The sequence below is a fragment of the Phytophthora infestans genome, genomic scaffold (genome assembly GCF_000142945.1).
Source record: "Phytophthora infestans T30-4 supercont1.1 genomic scaffold, whole genome shotgun sequence".
In the NCBI taxonomy this organism is placed as follows: Eukaryota; Oomycota; class Peronosporomycetes; order Peronosporales; family Peronosporaceae; genus Phytophthora; species Phytophthora infestans.
The window spans coordinates 6,320,728-6,332,083 of NW_003303758.1; the positions used below are offsets into that span (position 1 = coordinate 6,320,728).

Below are 11,356 nucleotides of genomic sequence, written 5' to 3' on the forward strand. Positions count from 1 at the left end.
GAGATATGTACACAACACTACATGCGAGTACACCACACATTTCTCACACTTCGATATACAGGCTTCACGACGATGGATAAAAGATCGCTGTCCAGCGAACTGATACGCGCACGGCGAGAAGAGCTCACGGACACAAAGCGCAAGCTGGAGGAGATCGGGGAGATACTGGAGCAAATACTGAGAGTACAGATGGAGTTAATGGCTCGAATTGAAGAGAACGAGAAGGGCCTATACGCTTTGGATTATGACTTGGACGGTGTGGGCATCGGTCAAGACGGAGTTATGTCTTTTGGAGTGCTGCTAGAGATGGCAATTAATCGGTTAAGAAATTAGTCAACGATATGTAGCTGTATTAATTGTGAATACAAATTCACATGGCTATTACAGCTCATCCTGAAGTCTCTGATGAATTTTTGCTGCCGTGTCCGCATCTGCCTTCGACATTCGTCGCTTGCGGGATTGTACAAGCAGTAACCACAGCATCCTCAAGCGCATTACGTCGACATCTGACTTGCTGATCTTGTAGCAATGCAGGTCTGCATTCCCTGCAATAACGCTGTGTGCATGTGCAATTACCAAGGCACCACAGCTGGAGTTATCAGGTTGTTGCGGGGCGTCCACCCACGAAACTGGGTGGATCTTCATAACACAGCCAGGATTGGAGGACTCGTTCCAGCGCTCAATAAATCCTCGCAGCCCTTCCTTGTTGTTACGCTTACTTCCCTCCCAAACTGTCTCCATTTCACCGTGATAGCAATTATTAATGAGAGGTTCATACATGTGAGGTCGTGCGTGGATCTGGCCGTCTGAAACCCCAAGGTTAACAATTATAGTGCCCCAATGGCTAGCGCTCAAATTGACGGGATGTACGACAAACTTTATGTCGCGAAGCTGAACCCGCGGTGTCGCCGGCCAGCCAATCTGCCATAGAAGCGATGACAACACGCGACAGCCCTCCGTGGATGCAGCAATTTCACTCAAGCAGAAGTCGATCGAGCTGTCCGAGAGCCACCCTCGACAAACTCTTCCAACCACGTCTTCGAAGCAAATGGTGACCTTGCCACACTTGGTGGCGTACTCGCTGCGAAGACGGCGGTCTGAAAACTTTGAAATTACTTCATTGGCGAGGACTTGATGTCGATTTCGAACGGCCTCTCGTGTAACACCCCAAGTTTTTGTTTCCTTTGCGAAAAGGTCAACATCCGAGTCCACCTTAATCCAATTTCTCTCCAGCCACTTTCGATCTTCGACCCAAGACTTGGCCTTGGCCTTCACTCTGTAGAAAACACTTGCTGCATTTACATATCGACTGTAATCGAAGTAGCAACCACATTAGTAAAGCAACCCTGTATCGCAACCATAAAGATAAAACAACTCTGTATAGCAACCATAACGATAAAGCAACCGTACCTGCAGAACTTCCAGAGCTTTGGGTCAATTGTTGCAACAATGTCGAGAACAACACCTTTCTGTGACACAGTTGAGTCGACTTTGTCGGGTTCGCGCTGCTCCTTCCGTGCAGTACATATTGCAGCCTCCATTGACCGTGTAAGATCCACGGGAATTACAAAATGGTGCATGTTGTCCTCAGACCTCATAGCTTCCCAATGGCACTCAATCACTCGCGATCGTAGATAGGCATCCGTCAGTTGCACTGGGTATTTTTGCATGATAGCCAGGATGTTCTTCATGTTTGGTGTATTGCGGGCCCACGTCACAAATTCGTGCAGCTTCACTGTCAGCCCGCTGGGATAATTGTGTACAGCTAGTCGCGATACACCTGGAGAAATCTTTGATTGGCGTAGCTGTGTCGGCGTGGTACGCGACAGATGTCGGCGCATCGGTTTTGGAACATTGATAACGTCTACTTGACGAGTTGTCTCTCATTCGTCTCGAACATCACCCGTCTCGTTCTTTTTGGAGCCAGAAGTCGGCTCACCAAAGCTAGCGGCACGAGGTGGAGTTGATGACTTCACCTTCTTCACCTTTTGCTCTTTTGCGAGTTGTGTTGGAGGGACGTCATCACCACTGTTGATACTATCCATGGCGCCATCCTGGCTGTCCATTTGCAGATCTTCCATCAGTTTGACAGTTGCCATTGCGTCTGCTGGATCTAGAATAGAACTCAAATCATCATCGAGATCTTCAACTTCTTCAACTTCTCCATTTTCGTGATCGGCAAACACAGCACTTTCTTTCGTACGTGATTTGCCAAGGCGCAGTCCTTCTTCTAATGTGTTTTTCCACGCCTGTAATTCGTCATAAAAGTTTGCGCTGCTCAAGTCGGCTAGATGTTCCAGCAGCGGCTCAACCATTGCCTTTGCAAGCGAATACCTCTCGCCTGAAGAAAGAACAACCTTGTTGGCACGCTCCCGTCGTCGCAGGCGAACATACACAACTTGTTTCGGTGACGTCTTCGGCGCTGACGAGGTAGGAAGGTCAACACAAGGTTCATCGGGCAACCTTAAATTTGGCAACCTTAACTTCGACATCTGCACGATTGAACTCAGAGTATCAGCAGCGGCCGTAAATGCTTCGGTAGATTTCAACGCTGTCATTGTACTCCACCGTTCGCAAATTGTTATAACAAGAAGCATCTCGAATCCATGTCCTATGTGCGCTACGTGCATGAGATGCCGACACGGCAAGTGGTTGGTAGTTGAAAACAGACAGGTGCACTTCCAGTCCACGTCATCGCACTCAAATCCTTGGTTGTGACAGTATACGTTCCATTTCGAAACCGATAATGTCTGTACACATGTTGTTTCCTTCATCAGATTCACAAATTGCTCCCATTCCCGCCTAATTGTCTCCAAAACATACGCTGATATTCTGCCCCCAACTGCTCTTAAAAACGTCGGCACCGACTTAGGCCTCCGTGTACTCGAGTGCAGCTGCCCGATCTCCGAGACAATCTGCTGCGTGATAGTCATCTGGTGCTGCAGCAATCCAGCGATGGTCTGGTCGATTCCTGTTTTAACGCCCGGAGCAGGCATCTTGAGCTGGTTCCAATTAGATTCGATCCTGTTTGGTAGCTGTGTTGCCAGCCAGTAAAATGTTTACCACGCTGCAAAGTTGGACCACATGTCATTGCATGTGTAACCAGTTCTTGTCAAAATACGCAAAGAAAGCGAGTTTTTTGTTACTTTGGCAGTACGATTGAAGGTTCTTGTAGTAAGTGTCGTATGCATCCTGCGTTGAGCTAAGATAACAATTAGTTCAGAAAGTAAGATAAGATATGTGTATCGAAAGAACCGTGGCGACATACCTGAAAAGCAGTTTCACCATCAAGGCAAGTAGCTCTTCACTCTGCGCAGTCTTAATTCCGTAGACAGACCTCTTCATAATCTTCTTCCAGTAGGAGATTGCGTGGAAACTGGCAAAGGAGAATTTTCGCGTTTGGGGAAGGACTCTTCAAGTACCTTCCATTCAGTGAAGTATTTATCAATGACCACGCTCACGACTTGATCCCAACACGAATTCTTCTCCTTGAAGTACTCCAAAATCGTGGAGATCGTCTTTGCTTGCTCATTGAGGCAAATGTTATCAACCACAGGGAAGCCACGACCCGTGCATGTGGTGACAACCAAACTCCCTACCAGCAAGGAAATACATGATGATCAGCAAGGTTGCGATAGCGGATAAGGTTGCCACAACGGCTACTGTATCAATTAAGGTTGCTACAGGGGGTTGCTATATCAGGTAAGGTTGCTGTGTCAAACGTACCCAGATGATAGCCCAGGTTATTCGTTCCATGCGTAAAGTCCATTGCCAACGTTTCCCCCCACCGCTCAAACATCATCTTTTGAATTTTTGTCTGCATAACAACTCCGCACGTGACGTCAAACTGGTCTTGAATGACGAGCACATCGCTGCCATCAAGCTGCCGAAGAGCGTGAAGCATATTCTTGAGACGGTCTTCACCGGAATCCTTCTTCATGATGCTACGGATAAGATTACGCGTCTGCTGTGGCGTCACTTTACAGTCTAAGAAGAAGTTGACATAATGTAAGCAAAAAATTAAAGAAGTTACATCACGTAAATAGCTACATCACGTACCAAGGCGATCATTTAAAAAGCGGGTGATGTGGGAGGACGACACACGGGCGTCAGCCAAGGTCTTAACATCCTCGCGATCGCGGTCATCGAGCGGTAGAGTCTTGGTCGTGAGGTAGGAAGAGACCTCCGTGCCGGTAGTTAGGTGTGAGTGCGTGTGGTTCTACAAAGTCAAACAAAAGTTAGAGAGTCAAACAGATAATGAGCACGCTTTCGTCACATACCTCGTTCCGAACAACAATCTTATAGGTATCGTCCACACAGCGAGAGACAACGGCCGTTAATCTTGCCTTGCAGCTACAGTAACGTGTCGACCGGTTGCGGTGGCCTTTAGATCTAGAGGCCTGAGATACTCCGTGCGTGCAGCGGTAAATCCTCTGGAACCACTCGAACTCGGTAGGTATATGATCTTCATGTGTGCTACAGATACAATAACCACCTTTTAGTCTGGATATACAGCCAAAGCTAACAGCAAAACTTACCTGTTGTAAAGATCCGTCTTTTCTGAGCTCCGCACCCGAAACTTGAGCTTGTACTTCTTCTTGTATGCATCGAAGATCTTCTCAAATTCCTCCCAAGAATTAATCATCTTGGCCGGCCCAAACGCTGGAGCTGTATTCAGGATCTTATTTTCACCTGAGTTCATTGATTGTAGCTCTGTGAGGTGCTTGCTCACGCGTTTTCTTGGCGAATATTCGCCACTTGATGCCACTGGTGTTTCCTGCCTTTTCCGCTTAACCAGAGAAGACTTTATTGGCATATGAGGTGAAGTGCGCTTCAGCAATGTTTTAGTAGCCTTCGAATCTAGCAACAAGCAAAACTGTGAGCTTATAAGATGATGAATAAAGCAACCCTTACGCATATAGCAACCATACCTGGTTTCACGTTGCCCTGTATCGTTTTGTTCTTATTACTCTGAGCGCTTGGCTTTCCTAGATGCATGTACACCCCACACAACAGCTCAGCAAAACATGTAGTAACGTAAAGTGCAGCAAACAACCCTACCGGCAGCTGTTGTGCTTCCCTCGTTTAATTTGCCAGAGGAAAGGTCCTCATCTTCTTCCTCATCCTAGGAAATGGCCTCCAACACGTAGTCTTCGTCGCTGGCGTCGTCATCCTCGATCCCGAGCGCATTATACGTGATTTTTTGTTGTCCGTTGACATTTTGCGTTCTTCGGGCTTCTGTTCGCACACAAACACATACAAGTGGTAAGAACTACAATTACAGCTCTAAAGCCCGACTCATGTAGTCTACCAGCCATCGTCCTATCCTTCGCACGCTGTCCCTCGTTCTCGCAACGCCAACTAGCGCGGCGCGAATCTACCGCGTGGCCGTCGCAGAACTGCCCAGTTTCAAATATGAGCGGCTCAGAGCAATCGTACTTAATAATATGATCGTACTTAACCGAGTATATTCGTACTTAGGTGCTGATACGGTATTTTAAATGGGTGTAAAATACTTTCTTATAATTGGATTTATCTTTCGCTAAGAGTTTTTTGAAATGCTGGTATAGCAACCATAACTGAGTTATAGCAACCATAAATGTCGCATATTATGGTTGCGGTAACGACTCCGAATCGTATGTAGAACGACTGAACATAGGCTTTCACGTCATAAAACGCGTTTGTGCTACAATCTCTGACACATTGCTTCCCTCGACATGAGCAGCGACGCATTCTACGTGTCCGTGGCAAAGAAGCTTGTTTAGCTACTACTGCCAACGCCTTGACAGCTATTTGTTGAAGGCAATCCTCGGGGGACACATTCGTCCACCAACGAAAAAACATATGTCTGACCTGTTCATCCTTCATCCCCGCAAAAGATTGGATGAACCGGATGTACAGTGCATCAGCTATTTTAATACTTGTAACGGGAGAGCCTATTAAAATATTAAAATAGGCTCTTCCGCTTTTGTAACTTCCGCAACGATGTTCCAGTCTTTGCTGTAGCAAACTGTTCGCAGTATGCATCTACGATACGTTATGCACTGGCAGGAGCCGGGTACTTAGTGAGTTGGGAAGCACAGTATCTCGATAGCTCGCATTATCGACCGGGGGTCACATGTAAAGTCTTTGATTCACTAAAGTTAAATAAAAGGTATTAATTAGATACCGGTAGACGTAGCCCTTTTAGCAAAGTGGGTTTTGCATTTCATAACACTTCTCATCACTAAAAACACCAAATCGTTTTATTAAGAGATGTGGTTACAGTCGCAACCACGAAGTACTTACCAACCGTTAAGATGAGAAACTAACGAGCTCACAAAGCTAAAGAGAAAATGCAGCATTCAACGAGCATCTTAATTTTTATGCTGATTTATCGCGGCTGAAGCCGTTTGCTGGAGCAAGCTCATGTGCGAAAAACTAGCGCTCTTCCGCTAATTTTGTGCGGCATGAGATCGTCGTTCACTGTATCTATCTCCCGACCTGCGTTCGTGAATATCTAAGCTAAAATATGCGTCAATGTTGGATAATAGCGGCTGCTGGAAAAACTTGCCGAAGGCAGGAAGATTTATTGAAATGAAATAGGGAGAAAAAGTGAACCGATAAGTAAAAAGTTACGTTCTAATTAATATACAATTCCGTTCCACGGACCGACGCCTGTGAATAAATGTACCTATTCTATTAAAATACAAGAGATGTAAGACTTTCATTTTCCTAAATCTTTACTGTTTGTGATATACTATGTGTTTGTAGTATTGTTAACCTAATTAAGGCTCGCGAATCGCGAAACTTTATATGATAATCAAAACGTGACATCTGCTGTCGTTTGTTGCACTTTCTCATGTGTTGAGCAAAAAAACTTTTTGTGCTCGTTAGATGTGGTTACTACCGAAACAGCTCGCAATCACGCATTGAGGTATTGCGCGGCGATGAGTGTGCCGTCGATCGATGGTCCCACACGAGACCATTATCCAATTTACCTCACGGGGGTCACAGTTGTAGCAGCTTAGCTCTTCACCTCCTATCATCACACCAAGCACCACAATTGACATGCTGCCCCAGACGCAGCCTAAGGTCCAGCCTGGACTCGATTCCGGTCACGCTATGATGGAACAGGGTGAAGCTGCTTTCTACGACTTCGTTGTGCAGCAGCTGGAGCCTGCAATTGGTCACGCACTCCCACAAATGGAAGTGCGATGCAAAAATCTCTCCGTCGTGGCTGACGTCTCCGCCGTCGAGCAAAAGTCACGCGCCACAACCTCGGAGTTACCCTCTGTGTACAACAGTCTCAAGCACATCGTACGTAAGCTCACGGCCAGCAGACACGTCACACAACGACACGTTCTCAAGCAAATTGATGCTGTGTTCGAACCGGGAACCATCACGTTGGTTCTCGGTCAGCCTGGCTCCGGCAAGACGTCGTTGATGAAAGTGTTGAGCGGGCAGTTCCCGATGGAGAAGAACATCACAGTGGACGGCGATATCTCGTACAACGGACAGACGTGGAAGGAGCTGCTTCCCAAACTCCCGCAGCTGGCCGCGTACGTTCCGCAGAGCGATAAGCATTTCCCGGCTCTAACGGTTCAGGAAACACTAGAGTTCGCTCACGCATGTTGTCCGGAGGAGGTGGCTTCAAGACCGGGAAAGGAGTTGCTGTCACATGGCACACCGGAGCAGAACGAAGCAGCTCTGAGTACTGCCGAAGCACTCTACAGAAACTACCCCGATGTCATTGTAGAACAACTCGGACTGCAGAATTGTCGGAGCACCGTGATCGGCAATGCGTTGAAGCGTGGTGTGTCTGGTGGCGAGCGTCGTCGTGTGACGACTGGCGAGATGGAGTTCGGTATGAAGTACGCCACGTTCATGGACGAAATTAGCACGGGTCTCGACAGTGCTGCCACGTACGACATCGTGTGCACGCAGCGCGATATCGCCAAGAAACTGCACAAGACGGTGGTGATAGCTTTACTGCAGCCTGCACCGGAAGTCTTCGAGCTGTTCGACAACATCTTGCTATTGAATGACGGTGAGGTGATGTACCATGGACCAAGGGAACAGGTGGTGCCATACTTTGAGAGTTTAGGTTTCACGTGTCCGCCTGACCGTGATGTGGCCGATTACTTGTTGGATCTGGGCACGGATCAGCAGTACCAATACGAGGTGGCAAAGGTGAAAAACCATACGTCGTTTTCGGTGAGCCCTCCTCGACTAGCGAGCGCGTTTGCGGATTCGTTTCGCCAGTCGGCTGTACACCACAATATCGTGCAGAAATTGGATGCACCGTGGAGTAATGAGAGACTTCGTGACGCCGAGCACCATTTGGTGAAGATGCCTGAATTTCGACAGTCGTTTTGGGCCGGAACGCTTACTGTGACGCGTCGGCAGATGCTTCTAGTGCTCCGTAACACGGCGTTTATGCGAGTTCGGGCGTTGATGGTCGTGGTCATGGGACTGATTTACGGCAGCACCTTCTTCGGGTTTGACCCCACCAACGCACAAGTATCACTGGGTGTCTTGTACCAGACAACGATGTTCTTGGCAATGGGCCAAGCGTCACAAACGCCAGTGTTTATCGCCGCTCGTGAGATTTACTACAAACAGCGCCGAGCGAACTTCTATCGCACATCGTCGTTTGCAATCGCGTGTCTGACGGCACTCGTGCCCTATGCAATCTTGGAGTGTCTTGTCTTCAGCTCCTTCGTGTACAAGATGTGTGGCTTCGTGTCGGGAGTGGACTACTTCCTCTTCTTCCTGCTTTGTATGGTTCTGACCAACCTCGCACTATGTGCGTGGTTCTTCGCATTGACTGCGATGGCGCCCGACTTCAATATCGCCAAGCCTTGTTCCACGTTCTCCGTCACATTTTACGTCGTTTTCGCTGGTTTCATTGTCCCGCGAAGCCAAATTCCCGATTTCTTTGTGTGGATCTACTGGATCAACCCCCTCGCTTGGTGCTTGCGTGCAGTTGCGGTGGATCAGTACCGTTCGCCCACGTTTGACGTTTGTGTTTATGACGGTGCAGACTACTGTGCGCAGTACGGCATGACCATGGGCGAGTACTCCTTGTCTCTGTACGACGTGCCATCAGATAAGATGTGGGTGTGGACGGGTGTGTTGTTCCTCGTGTTCTCCACGGTCTTCTTCGTGATGACCGGTAGTTATATCCTCGAGCACAAGCGGTACGATATCCCGGTGGCCACAGTGGCGGTTGTTTCAAGCTTTGGTGGCGAGGAGAAGGGCAAGCTTGAAGCTGTCCAAGAAGAAAAAGAACAGACGAATCACCGAGACGGAATTGCGAGTTATGCCATGGTTGCAACGCCACGAAAGGTCTCGGATTCTCCAGTACACAGGGAATCTTCAGATGAGATGGTTGTGGTCGATCTCCACGATGAACAAGCAAGGTTTGTACCGGTCGCGTTGGCATTCAAGGATCTCTGGTACTCCGTGCCTGTGCCCCAGCGCAGGAACGAGTCTATGGACTTACTTAAAGGTATCAGTGGTTATGCGCTTCCTGGCACGATGACAGCGTTAATGGGATCGTCAGGTGCCGGCAAGACAACACTTATGGACGTGATCGCTGGCCGGAAGACAGGAGGTACAATCAAGGGTGAAATCATGTTGAACGGATACCCCGCTACCGAGTTGGCAATCCGTCGCTGCACCGGTTATTGCGAGCAGCAAGACGTTCACTCAGAAGGAGCCACGATCCGAGAAGCACTCACTTTTAGTGCCTTCTTGCGTCAAGACAGCAGTGTGTCGGAGCGAGCAAAGCTCGCGTCTGTCGAAGAATGTCTGGATCTCCTCGACATGCATGCCATCGCTGACCAGATTATCCGTGGACGTTCTCAAGAACAAATGAAGCGCCTGACCATAGGCGTGGAACTCGCCGCGCAACCCAGTGTGCTATTCCTCGACGAACCAACCAGCGGACTGGACGCTCACTCGGCCAAGGTTATCATGGACGGCGTACGAAAGGTGGCCGACAGCGGACGGACCGTGGTGTGCACGATCCATCAGCCTTCGTCCGACGTTTTCTCCTTGTTCGACAATTTGCTGCTACTGAAACGTGGTGGTGAGATGGTCTTCTTCGGCGAATTGAACAACGCGCAGCCGGACGATCGTGAATGCGGGCACTTAATCGACTACTTTGAGGCAATTCCAGAAGTTTCACGCTTACCCGACGGTCAGAACCCGGCGACGTGGATGCTGGAGTGTATCGGTGCAGGCGTTGCTGGCGCGGGCGAAAAACTCATGACGAACGCTGCTGCGGCCTTGGACTTTGCCACGCATTTCCGTAAGAGTGCTGAGCACCAAGCGTTGTTGACTGGATTAAAGCAGCCTGGTGTCTCGACCCCCGCACCCGATCACCTACCGGAATTGATATTCAAGAACAAACGTGCTGCTGGTCATTGGACCCAGCTGCGCATGCTGGTGGGGCGGTTCATGACAATCTACTGGCGCACACCGTCGTACAATTTGACTCGATTCTTGATCGCCTTTGGTCTGGCTGTGATCTTTGGCCTAGTTCTTGTGAATGGCCGCTATACGACGTACCAAGGTCTTAATTCTGCGGTGGGTATTATCTTCATGACGGCGCTTTACCAGGGCTACATCACGTACGTCGGTTGTTTGCCGTTTACCTTGCGTGAGCGTGCATCCTACTACCGCGAACGAGACTCCCAGGCGTACAACGCGCTTTGGTATTTCGTTGGAGCTACGGTGGCCGAGATCCCCTACGTGTTTGGCAGCGGCCTCATCTTCACGGTTGTTTTCTTCCCATTGATGGGCATCGGATCGTTCACAACGGCCGTGCTGTACTGGATCAACGTGTCACTCTTCGTGCTGCTGCAGACGTACTTGGCTCAGCTGTTCATTTACGCGATGCCGAGTGTGGAAGTGGCTGCTATCGTGGGTGTTTTGATCAACGCCATCTTCTTGCTATTCGCCGGCTTCAACCCTCCCGCCGGCTCCATCCCTGAGGGCTACAAGTGGCTGTACCACATCACTCCACAACGCTACGCATTGTCCATCCTGGTCTCCATTCTGTTTGGCAATTGCCCCGAAGATCCGACATTCGACGAAACTACTCAATCGTACATCAACGTGCGACCGGAACTCGCATGCCAGCCACTGCAGCACACGCCGCTGTCGATCGGCCACACGACGGTGAAAGGCTACATTCAAGATGTGTTCCATATGAGGTACGACGACGTGTGGAGCAACTTCGGCTACGTGTTCATATTCCTAGCTATTTTCCGCTTGCTGTCGCTATTGGCACTCCGCTTCATTAACCACCAGAAACGGTAGATAAATGAGAGTAGAAGCAGCGGCATTCTTAAATAAATTGATCTTA

The 11,356-nt window shown here is 48.9% G+C and overlaps 2 protein-coding genes across 2 annotated transcripts in view; one reads left to right on the forward strand and one right to left on the reverse strand.

The window, feature by feature from the left end:
* PITG_01094 (26S proteasome non-ATPase regulatory subunit 11, putative) overlaps positions 1-1,541 on the reverse strand; it is a gene marked incomplete at both ends in the record, with an annotated part of 2,262 nt that extends 721 nt beyond the window's left edge. The window contains 3 exons of the mRNA XM_002909568.1: positions 101-165; positions 779-1,309; positions 1,411-1,541. Of these exons, the coding sequence (XP_002909614.1) occupies positions 101-165; positions 779-1,309; positions 1,411-1,541 (727 nt within the window). The remainder of the gene's footprint in view (positions 1-100; positions 166-778; positions 1,310-1,410) is intronic.
* Positions 1,542-8,331: 6,790 nt separating this feature from the next.
* PITG_01096 (ATP-binding Cassette (ABC) Superfamily) lies at positions 8,332-11,310 on the forward strand (the record flags this gene model as incomplete). Its single annotated transcript, XM_002909569.1, has 2 exons — positions 8,332-10,083; positions 10,156-11,310. 2 exons carry the CDS (start codon positions 8,332-8,334, stop codon positions 11,308-11,310), a joined length of 2,907 nt encoding a protein of 968 aa, XP_002909615.1.
* Between the last annotated feature and the right edge of the window lie 46 nt (positions 11,311-11,356).